At 45.3% G+C, this 25,073-nt stretch overlaps 1 protein-coding gene across 3 annotated transcripts in view; it reads left to right on the top strand.

Moving 5' to 3' along the window:
• CAMTA1 (calmodulin binding transcription activator 1) overlaps positions 1-25,073 on the top strand; it is an 833,035-nt gene that overhangs the window by 765,962 nt on the left and 42,000 nt on the right. For all 3 annotated transcript variants that reach the window (XM_039508612.1, XM_039508610.1, XM_039508611.1), the window contains 2 exons: positions 20,925-21,064; positions 24,837-25,033. In XM_039508612.1, coding sequence (XP_039364546.1) covers positions 20,925-21,064; positions 24,837-25,033 — 337 coding nt within the window. The remainder of the gene's footprint in view (positions 1-20,924; positions 21,065-24,836; positions 25,034-25,073) is intronic.

Raw genomic sequence — 25,073 nt, forward strand, 5'->3', positions numbered from 1 at the left:
TAACTTCAGTGGGCTTTGGATCAGATCCCTAGAGACAAAGGCCAGGTACTACCTAAAACTTAGCTATGTCACTCAGGGGAGTAGAAACTTCCCCCCTTTCCCGCCGAGAGACTTAGTTAAGCTGATGTAAGCCCCCTGCAGACACCGCTAGGTCGACGGAAGAATTATTCCATTGCCCTGCTGCCTCTCGAGGGGATGGATTCAGCTGCAGTTGTAGCACTTGTTGTGTAGACATACCCTAACACTCCTGTTTATCTAGCAGCATCTGCAGTATGATCCTTCTTTCTATCTGAGATGGATGAGACATTTTCAAAAAGTACGGGGAAGGAAGTTAGTAAACATTTTAATTTGCGATTTTTAGAAGTGAAATACAATACAGCTACAAAGAACCACACATAGACTCGTACACTGAGACAGCAAGACTGAAGAGTTCCAAGACATATTGTAGGAAGAAGGTGTCACAGTTTGGGGTAACTGCACCTGTATATTCCCCTTCTGTGGTCCAGCAAGGGCACCCATTCATAGGCTTCCAGCTCCCTAGCCATCATCTCTCTTGGGCAAAGACACGTGTCTTTCTCCCTCCTGACTGGAGCATTCCCAGGTTGCACAGTTCCCTGCCTACACTGTGAATTCCCCAGCAAGTCCAACTGCCTCAGTAGGCCTGCAAAAAGAACAGGAGTACTTGTGGCACCTTAGAGACTAACAAATTTATGCTTTGCCTTCTCCTCAGAGGCTGCAAACACTGTAAGGTAGAACCTCAGAGTTACGAACACCTCCAGAATGGATGTTGTTTGTAACTCTGAAATGTTTGTAACTCTGAACAAAACATTATGGTTGTTCATTCAAAAGTTTACAACCGACATTGACTTAATACAGCTTTGAAACTTTACTAAGAAGAAGAAAAATGCTGCTTTTCCTTTATTTTTTTAGTAGTTTATGTTTAACACAGCACTGTACTGTATTTTGTTTGTGCCTCTTAAATTACAGATGAAAATGGCTAATATAGCCCCAATCCTGCAAACACTTATGCATATGTTAACTTAACTGGTTAAGACTAGATAAAATAATAGTCTCGTCTGGCCTTAAACTCTATGAATCTGTGAAACTATGCTACCATTCTTCTCAGCAAAGTTAAACATGTGGATGTCTGCAGGAGTGGGACCTACGTCCTTATGTCCTCCACAGGCAGTGCTGCCTTCCAGCACTTCACTTTAGATCCTATTCTGCAGCTCAGTATCACTCGCTCAGAAAACTTTTCCCGATCTTCAGCCTGAATGTCCCCTTTCTTCATTTCATTGTATTCCATATAGCGTCTTATACCATGCTTCTCACTGTAGTATCTAAGCACTTTCTGATAGTGCATGAAGCAATTGACTACACACCTAAGGTTGGGATTTTTTCTCTCCCCAGAGGAGAAGCATGTGGAGTGGAGTGACCTGTTTTGGCAGGGTTTTAAGGGTTGGATTTTTTAAAATGTATATGTTGCTATTTATATGTTAGAGGAGTTAAGGACAAAGAATTGCACCTTCCACTTGGAGTAGAAGGTGATGAGGTTGGTGATGGCCTTTAGTTCCTGGGGGAGTTCATTCCACAGTCGTGGCCCAGCCCCTGAGAAGGTTTTGTCTCTCACTATTCTGTCTTCCTCCTATTACTCCTAGTTCTCTCTCTTTTTCCTGTTTGGGGTTTGCACCCTCTTTGAGGTAAGCCCCACCTCAGCTCTCCTTCAGCCCAGCAATAAAGCCCTGGCTCTTAGTTTCCCAAAATCCATTTTTGTTGCGCCACCTATGATCAGGGAGTGATAGGAGTGCGAGATGGAGATGCTGTATGTGGGTCAGTATGATGACAGCACCAGCCTGGGATCTTCCCTTGCTCACACTGCTGGGGATAGTGTCTATAGCTCCTATCCCACGGTAAAAGCTGTATGTGGACTTAGCTAGGTAGGAGCTTGAGCTGGTAACCGATGCGAAAACAGGCCATGGGAGAATTGAAGGGAGTTCATGGAGTTTAAGGTCCCCGGCCTCTGCACTACAGTGAGTCAGGGGGGACCTGGCTATTGCATAATCACAATGTGTAGTATAGATGGGACTTTAATCAGTTCCTGGCTACCCCAGCTTGGTCCCCGACTATTGGTGGGCTGTGCAGACAAAGTCGGAGTTTCCCCTGGGTACAGCAGGTGGAGCAGCACATGCAGCCCTAGTCTGTCTACACCATACATATCCCCTGTCCCTTCACTCCACAGGGCTGCTCCTATTGCTGGCATGTCTGCACTCCGAAAAAGGGGTGTTCTTAACTCAGGTCAGGGCTGAAAGTGATTTACCGGTACTGCCCCTGAGGGGGCGTGGCCGCAAGATTTAAAGGCCCTGGGGCACCAGTTGTGAGTCAACCCGAAGGCTCCGTGAAGGACCCTGCTCCAGGGCCCCTGAAAAACACATTGGCCCACTTGCCGCTCCCCCCCCCCAGCCCTGATCTACTGGAAACCCCCCCTCGTTCCCGCAGCTCCGGAGCTGCCGGCGGTGGCTCAGCCCCAAACTCGCTTTCCCTGGCCGTGTAGACACAGCGCCACGTGCCCCGCGGCGCCGGCCGAGCAGGGCGGGGATCGGGGCCGCTGGCTGCCCGGGCCGTGTAGACACAGCGCCACGTGCCCGCGGCGCCGGCCGAGCAGGGCGGGGATCGGGGCCGCTGGCTGCCCGGGCCGTGTAGACACAGCGCCACGTGCCCCGCGGCGCCGGCCGAGCAGGGCGGGGATCGGGGCCGCTGGCTGCCCGGGCCGTGTAGACACAGCGCCACGTGCCCCGCGGCGCCGGCCGAGCAGGGCGGGGCTCGGGGCCGCTGGCTGCCCGGGCCGTGTAGACACAGCGCCACGTGCCCCGCGGGGATCGGGGCCGCTGGCTGCCCGGGCCCAGCGCCAGGGTTTGTCATAACGCGGCGGGAGGCGGCGGGCGGGGCCGGCGGCTGCATTGCGGGCTCCGCGGGGCGGCGCGGCCGGGCCGGCCGGGCTGCTCGCCGGGGCATGGGGCGGCCCGGGGCTCGGCGCGGCGCGGGGCGGGGCGGCGCGGGGCGCTGCGGCAGGGCTGGTGCAGCGGGGAGCAGCGCGCCCTCCCCAGCCCGCCGCGGCTGCTCCCGGAGGTAGGTGCGCTCGGCGCGGCTCCTGCAGCCGCCAGCCCCGGCGCGGGCGGGCCGGGCCCCGCGGGGCGCGGGGGATGGAGCCGGGCGTGCGGGGCGCGTGAGTACCGCGGGCTCGGGGGGGGGCCGGTCCCGCACCCCGCTCGGCAGCGGGCCGGGGCGGCGGTTGTAGCCTGACGCGGACACCGGCTCGAGTCTCCGGGGAGACGCGGGAGCTGCGGCCAGACGGGGGCTGCTGGATCCGGAGCAGCTTCGGGACCAGGGGCGCGGGGCTCGCCGGGGCCCGCCCGGGGCTCGCCGGGGCCGGCTTGTTGCACTGACTGTGACACCTGCCTAGGACCCGCCCGCAGCCGCGCCCCGGGGGGTGCTCGGTCCCCGCGGAGTCCGGCCCCGACAGGGCACTCGGGGAGCGAGGCCGGATCGGGGCCACTTCACCGGCGCGGCAGTTTCCTCCCCACGAGCTTCAGCCAAACTTCTCCCGCTTTGCGGAGCTTTTCTCTCCCCTCCCCCGGGGGCGCGGGGTGCAAACGGCCGGGCCGGGCCGAGCCGCTCCCCGGGGAGGGACAAAGCCCCCTGGGCTGGCAGGCGGCGGGGGCCGAGCCCCGAAGCGCCCAGCGCCGAGCACAGAGAAGCTGGTCCGGGCTCTCGCTGTGGCCCCCGGCTCACCCCGACTGTAAACGCCGGAGTTTAGCGGGGCCCGTGAGGGGGTGATGTCATTGTTCCAGCCCAGGGTTGGCTTGAGCAGCTCACATGAGCGTTTGGCTGGGGATGCATGAAGCCAGCCAAGGAGGAAATGGGAGGCAGGGTTTGGGCAGCTGCGATTTTAAAGATCATTGTAGCTGTCTCGTCATCGGGCAGTGGGAAGCTGCAGCTCCCACCAGCTCCCTTCGTGATTTATTTTTGAGATTTTTTTTTGTAAAAGGAGGAAATGGTGTTTTAGTTCATGTTTTCCTTGTAGGACAGCTGGATTTACAGCTGTAGATGGTGTTGTTTGCATTTAACCTGACTTCGTTGCACTGCTACCCATGCATTGTAACAGGGGAGTGAAATTCCTTCTTGCAGAGTACAATGTGATGGTGGTGGTGTGTAGAGGCAGAAGGGATAGATGCGGTGCATTCGGTCTGCTACATCCGCAGGCTGATGAAAATCTCCCAAGGCTGGTGCTGCTGGGTTAGTTCCATTGTTGTAGATTTCCTGTTGGTTAGTTAAGAATATAACCTAAGGGTGTTTAAAAAGTCTCCTCTAAGGTACCGCTCTATCTGAAAAGAAAAGAAACTTTATCTCTATAGCTGTCTATGAATAACAGTGAAATGTTTGGTATGAAAGTTAAATTACCATCAAGAGCTGAAATAAAAACTAAATTTGTTGTGGCACCATAGGTGGAAGTATCCAGCGAAGTCATTTATTCATTCTCAGATTGTACCATGTAGCTTTTAAGTTCAGTTGTTCAGTATTAGTCCTCTTGCATTTTTTATTCCTTTTTAAGTTGCCAATATTTCCCCAACACATTTGTTGTGGGAATGCCCTTGGGCTCTTGTCTTTAAGAATATTTCCTTACCCACAATCACAAATGGAACTGAAGCTTTCATCCTGAACTAGTAATGCTGCTACAGATCACTTTATTAGGGAACGCACATTGTTTAAATACTATTAACTTGCAATATTATTTGATATGGGTTCTTATTTAAATAATATAAGCTAGGAAAAGCTGCCTCAAACACTGCTATGGGAGACATCCAGTAGTCACTAAGACATGCCCCCATTTTTGTTTATATAGCGATGCCAAAGTTTGAAATAATGAAAGTAGTGTTTTCACTACATTTAAAGGTGTAGCAGTTTAATGGCTTTTTTTGAGTGCATGGATGAATTCTTAATACATGATGGTGCATTCAGACATTTTGTCTGTTCAAAGATTGTTTTTTGTTTAATGCTGCTTGAGAGTCTGCTGAATTCTGAGGTGTTTAGCTAGCAGCATTTGTGTTTTTCATATTAATAATTAGGGGTGTGTGTGTATTGGGAGGAGGTATTAATTTACCAAAATTAGAACAAGATCTGTATAGGGAGAGAGAGAGACTCTGTGTTTGCAACCTCCTTTGTTTGTTTATTATCCAAAATAATGTGAAGACCATCTCAGGAAGGAGGCAAGTATTTATCATGTTCTCATTGCATTTGTATAAGAAAACAAAAATTATACAAGAGAACTTCAGTGTCAAATGATATTGGGTAACCATGAGCATCTGTGTTCTTCTTTTGCATGAATAGGAGAACAAGGAAACCTCGTGTATATTTTAAATATTTTTTGCAGGCCTGCCCCTTGCTGTTTTGTTGAGTCACTGCTGGTCTCACATTTTTAAAGGACTCCATCCTACTTTGGTGTTTTTATACGTTGATATTGTTCACTGAATAGTTATACTTTGTGAAACTTGTACAAAATTAATAGAAAAGATTCCCTTTCTCCAATAAATATAGAGCTACACTATTTATTTAAATTGTTTTTAGGACTTTAAGACATGCAATGAATAGAGCTAGAAATCTGGGATTTCCCTCTGTAATAAATTTGCTCCTTGCAAACCACTTCCATTTGAGAATGAAGCTTAAATTTCAAGAGATTAATAGAAAAATTGGTCAAAGTATTTTAATGACTTCACACAACATATTGTAGAAGTTAGTTGGTAAACTTTGTCAAGTGTAAAACTGTACAGAGGACTCCAGATTTAAATATTTATATTATTGTTGCACCCATGGGCCCTGATGTGAAATAAAGAGCCCTGGAGGAGAAGACTGAGCACCTGTAGCTGTGTGGGGCTGGCATGACAATCACACAACAGCCTAATACACAAAAGAGAGTTCACTGCAAAATGTGAATAACTGAGGTGAGTGCTCTGGAAAACTTAAATTGAAAGCTGTAAATAAGAGATGAAATCCTGGGCCCATTGACTTCAGTGGGGGTTTCACCCAAGGAGTTTACTCATTCAGCCTATAATAAATTCAGGGCAAATTTCGTCTCAGGCTCTGTAACCCAATGCAAACATCAGCTTTTGATGTTAAACAGATTATTTTATATAATAGATTATTCAATCCCTTCCAAAATATTTCAAAGTATAAAAAGTTAGTGCTTGAATATTATGCTCTAGAAACATCCAAAGCACTAAAGGGATAGGGCTGAGTAATATCCCTCACACAGTTTGGTACACTAAAATAGAAATGTTTATCAAAGCTACAAGCTGAATATGGAGAAGTCTCCTAGTAAGACACAGACCTCCAGCCTCTGCATTTGTGCTGGTTTTAAGTACTTTATCATCCTCTTGAAATAGCTAGGCAGCCAGAGTTTTATTTTCATTGAATAGTCAATCCTCTTCTTCTAGTCTTAGGCCCAGATTTGTAAAGGTATTTAGGCATTACTGCACTCCAGTGTTGCAACTCCTAGCAGATTTAGGAGCCTAAATCTCATTTTCAGAAGTCAACAGTTGATAGTATTTAGGCTCCCAAGTGCCTAAATCCCTTTTGATAATGAGATTTAGGTTCCTAAACCAGCTAGGCCTTGCATTGTTGCGTGTAGCAACTCCTAAAATCTGAGCCTTAGTGCAGTGCTTTAAGGTGTAAATAGGTTGAAGCTGTAGCAGGTACCTGCTTACAGCAGCTATGAACAGCACAACTAAACTTCTCTTCATTACGTGGTGTAAGCTGAAGGGCTGACCATCGCACTCCGTCCGGACAATGGCTGAGTTCCGGTTCCTTTGCCCAGGGCGTTTCACAGAATCATGGAAATGTAGGGTCGGAAGGGATCTTGAGGGTCATTAAGTCCAGCCCCCTGCGCTGTGGCAGGACCAAGTACCTACACCATCCCTGACAGGTTTTTTGTCCAACCTGTTCTTAAAAACCTCCCAGTGATGAGGATTCCACAACCTCCCTTGGGAGCCTGTTCCCGAATTACCTGTGTAGTTAGAAAGTTTTTCCTAATAGCTAACCTAAATGCAAAGTACTTCACCTAAAAAGGAAAAATCAAATGCACAACTACAAAATGGGGAATAACTGTCTAGGTGGTAGTTCTGCTGAAAAGAGTCTCGGGGTTACAGGGGACCACAAACTGAATGAATCGTCAATGTGATGCAATTGCAAAAAAGGCTAATATGATTCTGGGATGTATTAATAGGAGTGTTGTATGTAAGACATAGGATGTAATGGTCCCATTCTACTTAGCACTGGTGAGGCCCCAGCTGCAGTATTGTGTCCAATTCTGGACATCACAATTTAGGAAGAATGTGCAACAAGCCAGCCCCAGCAAGCTCCGTGGTCTGAATTCAGCAAGACGAAAATTCAATAAAGACAAACTGAAGGGTCCAAAGGTGAGCAACAAAAAAGACAAAGGGTTTAGAAAACCTCACCTGCAAGGAAAGGTTGAAAAAACTGGACATGTTTAGTCTTGAGAAAAGAAGACTGAGGGACAACCTGATAAGTCTTCCAATATTTTATGGGCTATAAAAAGGACACTGAACAATTGTTCTCCATGTCCACTGATCAATTTCATCGTCATAGGCTTTTAAAAATCCTCAGTTTCACAGTTTCAGATATTTACATCTGAAATTTCATGGTTATAACCATGGGAGTCCTGATCAAAAGAGTGTTGTGGGGTGTGTGTGTGGGGGGGGGGGGTTGTGTTGCGCCTTTATTTCTGTGCTGCGGCTGACGGAGGCACTGCCTTCAGAGCTGGACAGCCAGAGAGCAGCGGGACATGGTATACGGGGTTATCACTTTTGGGGCAGGAGCAGGGCCGCCCTTACGAGCGGGTGACTGCCCAAGGGCTCGTGGCCAGGGAGGCGCTGTGGTCCCCACCCTCCAGCCAGTCCAAGGCACTTTAAATGCCTGTGTGCTGGACCCAGAGCCGGGGAGGGCAGAGCTGAGGGCAAGGGTGCCAAACCTTTGTAGAAGAGTGTGTGTGGGGGGTCACTGTACAGGCAGTAGCCACAGAGCTTCTTACAGCCGAGGGAGGTCATCTAGTCCAGTCCCCTGCACTCATGGCAGGATATAGAGTATTATCTAGACCAGTGCTTCTCGAAGTCGGGCCGCTGCTTGTGCAGGGAAGGGCAGCCAGCCAGCCCATCCCTCAGCCTGTGCTGCTTTCCGCAGCCCCCATTGGCCTGGAGCGGCAAACCGTGGCCAGTGGGAGCCACGATCGGCTGAACCTGCAGATGCGGCAGGTAAACAAACCGGCCCGGCCCGCCAGGGGCTCTCCCCGCACAAGCGGCGGACGGGCTTTGAGAAGCACTGATCTAGACCATCCCTGACAGGTGTTTGCTAACCTGCTCTTAAAAATCTCCAGTGATGCAAATTCCAGAACCTCTCTAGGCAATTTATTCCAGTGCTTAACCACCCTGACAGGAACTTTTTCCTAATGTACAACCTAAACCTTCCTTGCTGCAATTTGAGCCCATTGCTTCTTGTCCTATCCTCAGAGGTTAAGAATAGCAGTTTTTCTTCCTCCTTGTATTGACTTGAAAACTCTTATCATGTCCCCTCTCAGTCTTCTCTTCTCCAGACTAAACAAACCCAATTTTTTTCAGTGTTCCCTCATAGGTCATGTTTTCTAGACCTTTAATAATGTTTAGTTGCTCTTCTCTGGACTTTTTTCAATTTGTCCACATCTTTCCTGAAATGTAACACCCAGAACTGGACACAATACTCCAGTTGAAGATTAATCAGTGCGGTGTAAAACGGAAGAATTACTTCTCATGGCTTGCTTACAACCGTCCTGATAATACATCCCAGAATAATGTTTGCTGCTTTTTTTTTTTTTTTTTTTGCAACAGCGTCACACTGTTCACTCATATTTAACTTGTGATGCACTATGATCCCCAGATCCCTTTCTGCAGTTCTCCTTCCTAGGCAGTCATTTCCCATTCTCAACCTTCTTCATAACATGGATCATAACTTAATGAGTGTCTATCAGCCAACCTTCATCCAGTTCACAGTTCCACAGAATCCCTGTAGCAACTACAGCAATTGCTTTTAAATGGAAGAGTAAAGTGTTTTAGCAACAGGAAGGATGTGACCAGCTCTTTTCAGGCATTGGAATAGGCAGTTAGACAGTAATGTACTTTCACCATCTAAGGGCTTGGCTACACTTACAAATTTGCAGTGCTGCAGCAGGGTGTGAAAACACACCCTCTCCAGCGCTGCAAATTGCGGCGCTGCAAAGCGCCAGTGTGGTCAAAGCCCCAGCGCTGGGAGCGCGGCTCCCAGCGCTGTCCGTTATTCCCCACAGGGAGGTGGAGTACGGACAGCGCTGGGAGAGTTTTCTCCCAGCGCTGGCGCTTTGACTACACTTAGCACTTCAAAGCGCTGCCGCGGTAGTGCTTTGAAGTGCTAAGTGTAGCCACAGCCTTACCTGATCCCAGTGCTTACTGCAGCGCTTTAACGTGGCTTGTGTGGTCACGGCAGAGCGCTGGGCTCTCCCAGTGCTCATAATAAAACCACCTCCACCAGAGGTGTGTTTTCACACCCCTGAGCGAGAAAGTTGCAGCGCTGTAAATTACCAGTGTAGACAAGCCCTTACTCTGGAGGGGATCTAGTAACTTAAGGCTTTGGCTACACTTACACTTCAAAGCGCTGCCGCGCTGGGGCTTTGACCACACTGGCGCTTTGCAGCGCCGGAGAGGGTGTGTTTTCACACCCTGCTGCAGCGCTGCAAATTTGTAAGTGTAGCCAAGCCCTAAAAGTGAAAAAGCCTGACAGACCTATAAGCATAACATTGAAATGGTTAAAGAGCCATTCAAGTGGTAATGAAGCCATTCAACAGGCATTTGCCAAAGCCGGGGTATATACTGTCATTTTCTGAATTTACTGACAAAACCAGTTGTGCATGACTGTAATATTTACACAGAACATATTAGTCTACAGGACCTTAATTTAAAATTTGCTTTAAAATATTTCATTAGTGAGTTGGTGAAGTTATAAAATTACATCTCTTAAAAAATCCTTGCATAGATTTTTAGATGCACAATCCTCTTTAGCCTTAAATGCTGGGATCTTCAGACATATAGTTTTTTAAATAAATCCTTCAAAAGACCATGCTTATCTAAAATACACATTTTAATTTTAATTACTGTAGTAAAAAAAAAACTTTCTTCCAAAGTCTTCCTGTCCTTTCTGTCCATCCCTTTCTCCTTTCACCTCCACCCCCCACCGCCCAGTTGAAGAGAGCCCTTAAAGGGGCAACACCCTTTTCCTGCCAGATAGCTGGACTGAAAGAGTTTCCCTTTCTTTACTTCTGACTATCTGATGAACTAGTTTTAAGAGAACCCTCCTGCAAAATCAGTACCTTAGTGAGATATAAAATCCTTTGTTATGCCTAAAATCTTTGGAAACTTTTTTTAAAGTTGGTGAAATTTCATAAACGTGTTTTGTTATGGAGATCACACAAAGTAAATTAATTTCCCTCTTTCTGAAAGCAATGAACATTGTTATGAACACACCAAACCTCTGTGACTGATTAATTTAAAATAATGTCTTTGTTTCACTGAGTTAAATATGAAGTAATCTGGACTGATTACTTTATGAAGGCTTAAGAGTACATTTAAAATATAAAATCAGCTTAGAAATACTGATTAAGAAAATGTAAAACAGAGAAGAGCTGCATCGTGTATTCCATAATATTTAATGTTGTGTTCAGCAAGACTGCTGACTCACCCTTACTACAAAGTTTTTTGCAAATAAATCTCTGATACTGCGTAGGGCCCCATAAATCTTAAGGATGGCCCTGTTCTCTTCTGAATCAAAAACCAAGATTCTCTTATGCTCAACAGCAGAAGAAATAGATAATTATGTATTTACTGTCTAATGGTGAAGTCAGATTATTTCTGTAAAATACCTGCACAGCCCCACTTGGCTATGGGGTCACATTCCTAGAGCACCTTCTAGTGTGAAAGGAACTGATCACCTACTAAGAAGTTCCAGTGAGACAAGTTTCACTGGATTCTCCAGGTCCTGTTTTTTGGTCTCATTCTCCTAGAACTACATTCATTCACCAAAGGCTCAATCCTGTGAGCCTTTAAGTGCCTCAAATTCCCATTAGAGACAATAGGAGCAGAAACAGTTCAGCATCTTGTAGATTTCAGCCCCAATATGTGTATTTGATCCCAGAGTTAAGCACTTGCTCTAAGGATATCTAGAGTCCAACAAAGAATGTAGTGAGAAGGGATGAAAATGCATGAAAAGAGTGTGAATCAGAGCAGACTTTGTGTCAGAACTCCTCAAGGATCTCAGATACATTGGGATGTATCTGCCATGTACATTGGCCAAACCGGACAGTCTCTACGCAAAAGAATAAATGGACACAAATCAGACATCAAGAATTGTAACATTCAAAAACTAGTAGTAGAGCACTTCAATCTCCCTGGACAATCAATAACAGACTTAAGTGGCCATTCTTCAACAACAAAACTTCAAAAACAGACTTCAACGAGAAACTGCAGAACTGGAATTAATTTGCAAACTCGACACCATCAAACTAGGCCTGAATAAAGACTGGGAGTGGCTGGGTCACTAGAAAAAATAATTTTCCCTCTGTTGTTATTCACCCCTTCTTGTCAACTGTTGAGAATGGGCCATATCCGCCCTAATTGAATTGGCCTCGTTAGCACTGACCCCCCACTTGGTAAGGCAACGCTCATCTTTTCATGTGCTATATATTTATTCCTTACTGTATTTTCCACTGCGTGCATCTGATGAAGTGGGTTATATCCCACGAAAGCTTATGCCCAAATAAATGTGTTAGTCTCTAAAGTGACACAAGGACTCCTCATTGTTTTTACTGATACAGACTAACACAGCTGCCACTCTGAAACCAGACACATTAGGGTTTCCAGCAGATAAAACAAGCTGTCAGTGAAAAGCTCTTTAGGGCAGGACTGTCTCTCATTATGTATGTTTACAACACCTAGCACAATGGGCCACTAGGCCTGGTGGCAATACTCATAAATAATGGAAAGTAATTTCAAACCACTTTTGTCAAGGTTAAAGAAAATAAGTGCTTCAGCAGAGAGATTAAACTTCCCGAAAAAACAGGGGAGAGCTAGCAGTGTCCAGCGCTGGGGTCTATGAGGAGATGAAGGGAACTGACCCCATTTCAGTTTAATTTATTTTAGAAAATGGGTGCCACCTCAGCATTTAGATACCAGGGTGATAGCTTAAATACCTTGGATAAACAACTGGTATCCCAAATAGGGACTCAATTACATGTTGACTGAAACTGCTGAACCCCTAACTGGACAGGAGACACTGTGATCCAGAGAGAGAATGAACCCTGGCATTCACTCATAAAAAAGAGAACATGCAAAAATTCCCCTGCCTGGAACCAAGCCCAAAAGGAAAGAGGACCAGGAAGGGACACGCATGCTGAAGTCTGTGGCACTGTGGCTTGGAAGGATTCAGTTTTAATCTGTAAAGGTTGAGAAATGTCATAGAATCATGGAATATTAGGGTTGGAAGAGACCTCAGGAGGTCAGCTAGTCCAACCCCCGGCTCAAAGCAGGACCAACACCAATTAAATCAGGGGTAGGCAACCTTTGGCATGCGTGCCGAAGGCGGCACCTGAGCTGATTTTCAATGGCACTCACACTGCCCAGGTCCTGGCCACCTGTCCGGGGGGCTCTGCATTATAATTTAATTTTAAATGAAGCTTCTTAAACATTTTTAAAACTTTATTTACTTTATATACAATAGTTTAGTTATATATTATAGACTTATAGAAAGACCTTCTAAAAACGTTAACATGTATTACTGGCATGCGAAACCTTAAATCAGAATGAATAAATGAAGACTCGGCACACCACTATTGAAAGGTTGCCGCTGACCCCTGAACTAAATCATCCCAGCAATGTCTCTTACACTGTTCACATATAAACCAACCAATTTCCATTGATGATAATTGAAATGTACAGCTAGGCCAAGTAAGACAAATTCTTCTTGAGAACTTACTAGATTTTGATTTAAGGCTATTTACTATGTATATTTTGACATGTGATGTTGACAATTTGTGTTTTAACTGTTTGTTATAAAGCTTTAACTTTTTGAATCGCAATGGTTACTGTCATTACATAATTATAGTCTGACACCCCCCTCCCCAGTTGTCTGACTCCCTCTCCCATCACTTCCTGCAATTCTGAAAATTTAAATTGATAAAAATTGAAAAAATGATTAAAAATAAGCATCTGTATCCATCAAAATTATATATTAAAAAAAAATCAAATTCTGCCAAGCCTAGTTATAACCAGTGAAACTTAGAATATGGTATGATGGAAAACAATACCCATGTGGGATGCTGAGAGCACGGAGACTTTATTGGACCAGAGAGAGTGCACAGATTTATTTGAGGTTTCGGGAACCTCAGAAAGGGAAGATACAAAATGTAATTGTTCTCATGGTTTTCCATTGAGGTTTACTTTAAGCATAAGTGCATGTATTGCTCTGCAGTACTATTAAGCCCGTGAGGAGCTCTCTTTAATATGCCAAGACTTTGACAGTAAATCATCCCTGTCAGAGAACTTTGTGGGACTTTATAATCTGTAGTCTGCTCTAGTTTTTCCAGAAGAATGACAAACCACAGTGAGAACAGATTTGACAAAGGGGAACTTGGTATGCCAGTGCCGTTTCCCACATAAAGTGGAGAGGTTGGAGAATAGGCGTTTTAGGACTGTAATGACTGTTGTGAGATAGTGAATCTTCAGAAAATATATCAAGTTCCTTGCTTCTCTTGTAAAATTTTAGCCAGATGTCTCATTGAGATGGGTGAGAGCAGTGGAAGAACTCAGTTTGCCTTTGTTAAAAGACTAAAATGTTTAAAGTCCAAAAACTAAGACCTAGGATGCACTAAAGAGGCTTGGGGAGTGTTAGCTATCAAGCCTGTCCCTGCCTGCCTGCCTTTGCTGTGTTCTCAAAGAGATACATGGCTGCCTGAGTAGCTGTACTCAGAACTGCATCGTGATATAATAGATGCATAGCTTCACTTATCAGCTTAATGTGTATGCTGTTGGGTTTTTGTACTGTGAGATGTGTAGTCCTGTGATATTCCAGGAGTATAACAGACCTGAGCATGGTCTCCAAGTTCTTAGTGCCCACTGAGCAGGCAACTCTACAGAAACATCTGAAGTGATGAAGACAGGAGAGGTTTTTAATAGCAAAATAGGAAGTGGCACAAGATTGGTGGACTTGAGCTTCTGGAGTGATGCAAAGTGTTGTGGCAGATCCTGTCAGGCGGCGTCACTCATGAAGAAATGCAGGATACATTATATTAAATGTTGACAAAGTTGTCTTTAACTTCGATTCTCTCTCCCGTGTTTGTATTAGTGCTTCACGGCTTTGATATTGTTTTGAAGGGGAGGCAGGACAGTAAAGGTTTTCATCAGAGCTCCAAATAAAATGCCTAATGCTTGAGCATTGCTGCTTAACTCCTTTGCAGCTCTTGGCTTGGTAATATTTTGACTAAATGTCTCACAACTGTATCTGAAGGGTCAGCAGAACAGGACCAGTTTTTATCATCTTTTGGGACTTCCCTCCAACTATCTTATATTTTTCTGTATCCATTGTGAAGATTAGGATTGAAATCATGGCTCTGGGGAATTTTTTTTCTTGTTGGGATTATTTATTTATGGATCTCAGTTGTATTTGATACAGTACAAAAACAGATACATCTGTATCCCAAACATTTTGAGGTCTGCCAAACAAATCTTCAGTACTTGGGTCATCAATAAATAAAAGAACCTGTATGAGCAGAAAATGTGATGTTTTCTTGCTGATTTTTAATAGATGCTATTGCAACTACCTTTTTACATATAGAAAAGTTTAAAATGGTTGAGAAATACACTGGTTTAAAGCTAAATTAGCTACAAGGAGAGGAAAAGTTATGTCTGGTTAGTTACAGTGAGCAGGGCAGAGCTCTTTACCCAAAGCAATGTGTTCTCTTGGCATCTTTCAGTGAATGCATACTTGCTACTGCTTATTATCTGTGGAAACTTTGCCTTTTCCTGAACCTGTTCAACTCAAAGACATTAAAGAGGAAAGAAAAACACTTAAACATTCATTTCTGTGTTATAGATGCTATTATTGTTACACTTAACATTGGATGAATTGTGTTTATAACAAAGAACTAGTGAAGTTGTGAGACAGACTGCCACAATCAAAGTAGTTCAAAGTTAAGAGGAACTAACGTTATCATGGTGCCTAGAGTTGGCATATTGGTCTGTACAATGTATTACATGAAATCTCACAAATTTGTTAGGCCCCTGCAGAACTGGGATAAAATGTATAATTTAGGGGTACAGCATCACCCTTCCTTTTTTTTTTTTTTTAATGCAGCTTCCAAATTGCAGGAAGCAGCACTGGTCTGGCAAAGTGGTCAGCTTATTCAAACATGTGAGGTGAGACTTCCTGGTGTATGTCATCTTCCTGGACCCAATCTTCTTTTAAAATTGTCAGTGAGATTGAGGTTACAGAGATGCATTAAAGGTAAAACTTGTAGAAATCTAGATTTTTATTTTAAATATTTTATATTTTATTACTGGGTTGAAAAAAGAATTTGATAAGTTTATGGAGGATGGTCCATCAGTGGCTGTTATCCAAGATGGTCAGGGACACAGCCCCATTCTCTAGGCATCCCCAAGCCTCTGAGTGCCTGCAGCTGGGACTGGACATCAGGGGATGGATCACTGGATATTTGCCCTGCTCTGTTCATTCCCTCTCAAGCATCTGGCTCCAGCCACTGTCAGTAGACAGGATACTGGGCTAGATGGACCATTGATCAGGTCCAGTATGGCTGTTCTTATGTTCTTATTTTATGCTATAATTAGAAGTATGATGAGTTCCATTAGGCTGTCTTGGGTACATTGAGGATATGGAATGTGGGGGGCTGCTATCACAAAGGTTCTTGAGTCCGTTGTCTCCTCCTAAAACAAAAGTACACACAAGGTCCTCCATGTAATACAAACAGGAGATCTGTGACCTGTAAGGCAGGTAATACTAAAGCTCTGCTTAGGTATAGGGACGATGTTCCTCCAACCACGACTGCATCCATATCCCAGCGCAGGTAGTTAGCAGCCTGTCATTTCCTTTCTGTTGTCAGGAGGAAATCAGTGGTCTCAGTGCTCCTCCCCTTGTCGCAGTGACTTATTATTTTAAATAACTGGTACCTTCCCTTGCAGAATAGCGAATTGCTATACCTTTCTGTGCTGAGATTCCTAGAACTCGGCAGCTGGGTGCTGCCTTCGTACAATCAGAGGGAGATGGGCTGCTGACCTTTGAGACTGCAGAAGGCAAGAAGCCTACACGGCAGGTTGATCAGACTGTACTGGAACCTTGATTCTTAACAAGCCATTTCAATCTGTCTGTGGCCACATGAGCCTGCGGCCTGATTATAACGACATTACACGTAAGGCATTTTGAAGTTTCCACTAGGTAGGAGTTTTATTGAGGCTATTGAAATGACAAAATTATTCATCTGGAAAAATGACTGCGTGGAGAATGGCACCCAGGGTTCTCTGTTAACTATTAATGATACCTAGTGGACCTCGTTTCATATCAATATTGTCAGTGACCTAGAGCTATTGGAAGGTTTAATTCGTACTCAGGAAATTTAATGCTTCTGAGTTGCCAACAAACTAACCAGTATTTTGCAGCCATCGATGAACACAACTAGCCAGAGCCCTGGTGAGACACTAAAGAGAACAGTATCTATCAGAGGGGTAACCTTGTTAGTCTGGATCTGTAAAAAGCAACAAAGAGCCCTGTGGCACCTTCTAGACTAACAGACCTATAAGAGAATAGCAATCACCTCGGCCAGGAGAAACGGCGGCTCTGATGGCACATCCCTCTACACAGTATTCTCTCAGGACAAGGTTGTGCTCAGGCCACATCCAAAATTCATCCCAAAGGTAACCTCCCTGTTCCACGTGAACCAATTGATTCACATTCCAATTTTCTACCCCAAGCCTCTCTGCGACAGCAGGGAGGCTGTATTACACACAGTAGAGGTCAGGAGAGCCCTAGCTTTTTACCTGGGTAGGACAAAGGTTTCTGAAAGTCTCCTATGCTTTTCCTCTCTCTTATGGAAAAATCCAGGGGCACAACAGTATCAGCCCAGAGGCTCTCTAAGTGGATCTCGAACTGCATGTCTGTTTCCTCATCGGTGTAATGGGGATAATGATAGTGACTGCCCATCCCCTTGATAAAGTGCTTGCAGTCCGCAGATGAAAGATATTACGGAAGAGCCAAGTATCTTTATCTGATGGATCAGGAAAGGGATGGGTTAGGATCAGTTGTTTTTTTTAAAAAGACACAAGATAAATTCTTGAAGGATAGTGTAGAACCTAGGATAATTAGCTGCATGCAGAAAAGCCCAGGGCTCAAATTGCTATTTTTGACAAACCAGTCATGTAAAAATACATTTCTGTTGAAACTCCAATACAGTGTGAGATCTTCAGGGTCAGAATAACCTGATCCAGCTTTCACCTGAACAGTTGATTCATGCAGTTGTTGTCTGTAGGATTAGACTGTAATCCTTCTGTATAGCTACATGCAGGGAGCCAGGGGGTGATTTGTCAAAGCTGTCTGCGCTAAGTTGTTCAACACTTTGCTTTTTAAATGTTTTCCTGTGTTGAATGGCTGTTACTTTCTCCTATTTGGAATTGGAGGCTCAGAGAAATGCTACTAGAATGATCTTCATGAGACTGTTCATTGAGCAGTTAATAAAATGAAGGTGCTGGCTGTACAGCCAGAGGGAGTGGTGTTAAACATGCAGACAGTGGAAAGCCGTTAACCTCTGCAGCAAATATGTGGCTCTCTGGCTCTTAGCAAGTTACAGACATAGCTGTGTTTGACACAGAGATGTGGTGAGAAGGAGCTGGCTCAGTGATGTCAGGTAGTTTCAATCTCTGCAGTGTACGTGCTCTGCATGGAAATGGGGGAGGAGGAGGAAATGACATGGACTGCACTGCAGCACACTGCAGTACTGCCAGAACAAAGCCGTGTTGGAAAAACACTACCTAAGGAGAGGCTGTGCGCTGACCACTGTTTGGGAGCAGGCTGTGGAAATGTCACCTGCTTCTTACAGAAGTTTGTCTCCTCATTTGGAGAAGCAAGGTGGGGGAGGGAGTATCTTTTACTGGACCTACTTCTGTTGGTTAAAGAAACGGGCTTTTGAGCTACCCAAAGCTCTTCGTCAGGACAGGGAAAGAAACTCCGAATGTCACAATTAAACAAAGGTGAAACAGATTGTTTAGCACAAGTAATTAGCACATTGTAAGAGACCATTCAAGGTGAAGTGGCCAGTTAATCTGTCTGCAGTCATAGGACAAAGGGGGGGCTAGCGGGTTACAGATTGTTGTCATAAACTGTAAATCCAGAGCCTTATTTAGGACCATGATTTTTAGGCTTTGTCTACACTGCCAGTTTACAGTGCCACAACTTTCTCAGGGGTGTGAAAAAAAAACCCTGAGCACTGAACTTTCAGTGCTGTAAAGTGGCAGTGTAGACAGTGCACCAGCACTGGGAGCTACTCCCCTGGTGGAGGTGGGTCTTTTACGGCGCTGGAGCGTTGGTGCCACGACTACACATCTACGTTAAAGTGGCAGCACTTTAACATTACTAATGAAGACATGCCCTTAGTGTCTAGCAAAGTTATGAATTTAAGCTCCGAAGCTAGGTGTGCAGATTTCCTCCGAGGATGAGGACTGAGAGGTCAGATACTCATGAAAAGTGTTTGCCCACAGGGGATATGGTGTGTTTATCTTTTATCATTTTTCTGTGCGAGTTCATTCGAGAGCGTAGTGCTTTCACCCACATAGTTGTTCCCGGGGCATTTAGTGCACTGGATGAGGTACACCACATGCAGGGGCGGCTCTAGGCATTTTGCCGCCCCAGGCACGGCAGGCAGGCTGCCTTCTGCGGCTTGCCTGCAGAGGGTCTGCTGGTCCCGCGGCTTCGAAGATTTGATGTGGGTCAGGAAGAAATAGTCGCTAATCATTTCTGTCCTTGATGCAACTACATAACTTCCATTGAGGCCAGAACAGACCCTAGCAGCTAATGCAGGAAGGTCCAGAAAACTCTGAATGACCTCTGACCTTATGCACTACAGATATACTGATGCACAACCAATGAGAGTATTGAGAGGGAGACCAGTCTGTATAGACATTCAGTTGACCAGAGCTATCCACCTCTTCTCACTGTACTGATTTGACCTAGATACGGGGCACAGGACAGGTTTATCTTAATAATCTTGGGGAAGCAACATGCTTATGTTGGCTTCCATCTCTTAGGTCATAAGACCAGCCATACTGGGCCAGACCAATGGTCCATCTAGCCCAGTATCCTGTCTTTCGACAGTGGCCAGTGCTCCTTCAAAGGGAATGAACAGAACAGGGCAACTTTGAGTGATCCATCCACTGTTGTCCAGTTCCAGCTTCTGGCAGTCAAAGGTTTAGGGACACCCGGAGCATGGGGTCATGTCCTGATCATCTTGGCTAATATCCATTGATAGACCTATCCTCCATGAACTTATCTAATTCTTTTTTGAACCCAGTTATACTTTTGGCCTTCACAACATCCCCTGGTAGTGAGTTCCACAGGTTTACTGTACGTTGTATGAAGAAGTACTTCTTTGTTTTTGTTTTAAGCCTGCTGCCTATTAATTTCATTGGCAGACTCCTGGTTCTTTTGTTATGTGAAAGGGTAAATAATATGTTCCATGATTTTAGCCCTAGTAGCTGCTTCGTCATACTGGTTTGCAGCTCAGGAGGAGGAGAGTAACCAGTGGTGCCTGCCAGCTCCCATAGAGATCAAACCTAAGTAAAATAAGCATTTTGTAAAGACTCTTTGATGTGCCCAGATGCTATCCCCGTAGTTGGCAGCTCCCGCCAGCCTGGGGGAGTGGAGGAAGTTTGTCTACTGCCTACTTTTCAGTAGCATTTAAAGTAATTGTTACTGACCCCTTATGAGTTTGCAGGTAACCAGCACATTTTATGGGCTTTGTCCACGTTAATTTCTGAGAGCTGGGATCTGAGTCTAGGCCTAGGAAGAAGGGAATGTGCTCCTCTACTGGCTCCTTGTTCCAAGAGAAATAAAAAGCCCGAGGGAATCTTGTTTCTGTAGCAATCATTCACTCATGGTTCTCACCAGGTAAATCACCCTTTGTAAAATGGGGACGATGGCAGGGCTGCCCAAAGCCAGCTGTTGCAGGGAAGGGGGTCAGCGCGATAGGAAGCCATAAGCTTTTGGAGATGGACAGCGAAGGTGAAGCCATATCTGTCTCTTGCATATTTCACATATAACAATTGTAAATTAGTCATAAAATATCAACTACCTTCTCTTCCCCACCACTTGAGGAAGCCAAGACACTGAATTGTTTGACACTTGAACATAACAAGCAGAAAGTAGCAAGGAGGTGCCCTTCTACTCTTGTGAGGAGGGCAACTCCACTCCACAGCCCCCACCTGAACAGGAGGTGGGTGCCGAGTGCAGCACGAGGACTGCCCAGAGTTCTGTCAAGAAATCTCCAGTTCTGACCGTTTTTAATCTTTACTTCCTTTTGCTTTGGAGATGTTCACCAGCTTCCCTGATCACACAGTCTGTCTGAGACAGGGAATTATTCCAGGATCCCGCTTCTGACCGTATGAATTACAAAACAGAACTCGCCTTCCGCGCATCTCCCACTGGTGCCAGGTCCCATTGGTGATTTTGTGCAGGAGGTCACCAAAAGCTTGCATTTGTCTTGGAAATGTCGTGGAAATGTCATAACTCTGTCTGTTTTGACCTAGATAATCAGTTCAGGATGTCAATCCTGGAACGACTTGAGCAGATGGAAAGGAGAATGGCCGAGATGACGGGATCCCAGCAGCACAAACAAGGAGTAGGAGGCGGGGGCAACGGGAGCGGGAATGGAGGAACCCAGACGCAAGTATGAGTCCTTCGTCACTGAGTCAGTTTTGCTTTATACACGTTCCTTCTGGAATTAGCTTTTTGGAGGGTGAGGGAGATATCTTTTAAACACCATTTGCCTCTTGAGAGCCTTTTAATTACAACCTCCTCTCAAAATCACCATATTTTCCAGCCCTATAAATAGTGGTTCGCACTTCTTTTAGGGATTGATTGTGAATCCATTAAGAGATGCATCTCTATGGTCCGTGGAAGCCTGCTCTAGTGACATAGAAACCCAAATTCTGTAGCCTTCCTTTGGAGATGGGCACACATCAAAGAATAAAGACGACCTGGCAGTGGCTGGCCCAACAGATGCAAGAAGAAGGGACTTTGGAAGCATGAGGCTTCTGTCAGTGTGACGCTCAGGAAGGCTTCTAAATATTTCACACCTGTTAGTGATACCGGATTCCCGTGTTACATACTAGTTGAATGCTAGAATGACAGCTTAGCTCCCGCTGGGGACCATGTAGTAGGTTGGAAATGGCACCCAGGGCAGGTAGTTGTTTGATGTGTGCTTGTAACAGAGGGTGCAAGCTGCTATACGCAACCCCACTGTCTTCATAAACTATCTGGACTAACTCTTTTCTGTGTGATTAATCAGAACGACAAATCACTTTGTTAGTAATATAGTGCAGTGTAATATGAAAGAACCACATTCCTCATACATTTCCATAGTTATTTAATAAGTATCCTAGAACCACGCACTGCAGAACAGAAATACACTGTCTCCAACATCTGTAGTGGCCTTGGTCCCAGGAGCCAAGCAGCCAGGCAGTCTCTGTCATGCCAGGGACAGCAGCAGGGTAGGCTGTAGTGGTATCAAACAGCCACAATAACCCACTAGCAGGTAGACACTCATCCCCCTCTAGGGTGCCCGTTCTCCTCCTCCCTCCCACCCCAATCAGATCTGGGAGATCTCCACAAGCCAACACCTAGGTTCACTCTGCCTCCCTAGCCAGCATGGCACTCCCACTGAGCAGCTCCATTTCTTAACGTCCACTGAAACAGCTCCTGCCTTTAAAGCAAAAAAGCAATGTTATGATACTGGTGCCTGCTGAACAGAGGCCATTTTTTGCTGTGTTACACACCAGTGCAACTCAGGTCAGTGGGGTGGCACAGATGTAATTGAGTATAACTTGCTTCAAGGGACTTATCACTGGCTGGTAGACTTGAGGTGTCTCAGTATCCATACGCTTTTTGTGAAGCTAAAGGCTGAACCAAGACAAAGTTTTATTATTAATGAAAACAAAGCTATCAGCTGTGCAGCTTTTAAGTTGGATATATTGTTATATCTTGTATCGAAAGACTTATACACATTGATCCTGAGTTAACTGATTGGCATGTAATAGGGGCATGCTTTGGTGTCTTAGAATGACCGGGAAGCTGAGGTGTTTAACTGAAATATCTTCTTTGTAGGGTTCATTATTTCTCATAAGACCTTTATTCTGCTTCCCAGTATTTCTGTTCAAATGTGCATTTCCCTACAGGTCGTCTGTTGCTCTGAAGCAGCATTTTGGGTTAATTATATCCATTACTATTAAAACATCCCTTCCCAGTAACTGGCATGGGAGAGTGTTGCTTTCACTAATTCTCATCTGAAAAATACCTAAATATGAAATTACATAAATACCTATTTTAAAAGATCTATAACTAACTAGCTACACAATATAACATAATGACTCCCAGAGGAACTCTTCAAATCTCTTGAGTTAACTCTAGCACTTCTAGAAAGGGATTTCAGTGTGAACTCCTTTAAGGAAGAGAACTAGCACATGCTATGTGCTTGGGCTGTCACACAGTGACAAAGCCAGGAGGTTAAATTAAAGCTCACCTTGCACCCTGAACACTCCCAGTTGTGTTTAGGAATGGAAGAGGTAGCAGGTCAGTGTGTGCTGCTGCAATACTTAGGCACGTTACAAAACAAGTGTTGACATTATCAGACGATCTGGCCTTTGAGCAAGGGGTTCCTTTTGAGTTCAGGGTTTTTTAAATTTTAAACTTTACATTTTGTTTAAATTTACTTGACAGTCAAAAGTACCTTCGATTCGCAAGGGTCCAAAGCAATTTACAAACATAACTACTGAAATACAAATCACAAACGGAGATCAGTACATTCACCCTGAGGGGTCAAACATGGCTGCTGTTTAACGGCACACAGCAACGTGGTAGTTTAGGGTAGTTTAGGGTCGGAAGTGAAGAACACTGTAGGAGCCACAGCAGATAAAGCTGCTGGGGAACTTAATGCAACCAAAGAAGTTACCAGAAGTGGAATTTGACCATTGCGCTGGAGCTAACCGCTTTAGTTATGCAAAAAAATGCCATGGGATTGTTACAGTCCAGAAGTAGGCAGGAGCTGGCTTTATATCTCATTCTAAAGACTGCACCTCCTACAGCTGCCTAACATCAGAGCTGTTGCACTGGTTCAGTACTTGCTCAGATGGAAGAGTCACCTATTGAATCATCAATATGCTACCTGCAGTATTACCTAGGACTTCTCCCATCTAAATGTTGACATAGTCCAATGAGACAGGAGGGGATTATATCATGGTGGGGGGCATGGGGTGGAGGAGGTTCGCTAGCCACATAAAAAGAGCTCCATTAGCACTTGTAACTTGGAGTCTGTTTTAAAATGTACCCTGAGGATGAGGAGCACAGCAGCAATGGGGGAGCCCTTGGGGGGCGGGGGGGAGGAAGGGAGGGAAGTGCCCAGCTGATGAGATGTGTGGAACAGAAATCCAGGCCCTAAGCATATAGGGCTGGGCAGTTCCATTTCAGAGTCTCTGGTCTGTGAGGGACATCCAGCATTTATAGCTCTGATCGAGTCAGCACTGCACCCCTTATTCAGCTTCTGTCTTTGGAAGCACATTCCAGCCTACAGAACAGATAAACCAGGGAAGGGGCTGGCAGGAAACTCCTTGATAATAATTGCATATTTTGGGGCCTGTCACCTGATAATCACTGAGAAAATCAAAGACATTAGCTGGTCTAGGAGTTCTGGGTGACCAGAGAGAATGGTGCCTTGGGTAGCAGTGAAGAAGCAACTCGTAACAGGAGTTCTTTGAACTCAGCACACAGTATCTGGGCTTTTTAATTGTTCAGACTCCTAGATCTCTGTGGCTCCAGAGACCTCGCAGTCACAGTATCTGTCGGCACTGCTACAGTTTTGCTGTGGGCAGTAACGCACACGTTACCTCCTGTTAAAGAGTCCCTTTTGTGATTTAATTTTTCTTAGGGGTGCGATACAAGTGACTGAAGTCATCTTTATCCACAGATATGGCAGAACACCTGCAATTCTGCTTCCCCAGAATCTTTCTGCACAGCTGTTGACCAGCCCTGGCTCATGGCTTTTGGTCATTGCTGCTGTTCCCTGTTTAAGTACTCTTTCCAGGTCTGGTTCTGAGAGGCACTGGCTTTGGTGGGAGTGGAATGCCCAGCGTCTCCTCCTAGGCTCAGGTAGTCCATGAGAAGGGCACCCTCTTGTTCCCAGTGTGCCACTTGCAATGACCTCCCTAATGTGGAAAGTTACCCTATAGAGTTGACTGTAAGTACAGGTTAGTGCAAATAAACGAAAGAACCTGTCAGCTTTTGTCTTGTTCCTCGTGTCACATTCATCCCCTTCTGTCACTTCCCTATCACTCATTATTTTTAAAAGCAAATGCCCACAATGGCCTAACAAGTCCTGCCCTGTGCAGGATGTGAGTCCAAGCGACCCTCCCAGATGACAGCTTCTGAGATGTGCATATTGCTTGCAGTGTGTGTCTGGGACCGGGACGTTGGGCAGCTGCTTTGAGAGCCGTGTGGTGGTGGTGTGCGAGAAGATGATGAGTCGTGCCTGTTGGACAAAGTCGAAACACCTGATCCATTCCAAGACTTTCCGAGGAATGACCTTGCTACACCTTGCTGCTGCTCAGGGCTATGCAACACTGATCCAGACCCTCATCAAATGGCGGTAAGACCCAATGCTTCAGACTTCTGACTTGTCAATGTAG

This window comes from Mauremys reevesii, linkage group 21 (genome assembly GCF_016161935.1).
Source record: "Mauremys reevesii isolate NIE-2019 linkage group 21, ASM1616193v1, whole genome shotgun sequence".
NCBI lineage: Eukaryota > Metazoa > Chordata > Testudines > Geoemydidae > Mauremys > Mauremys reevesii.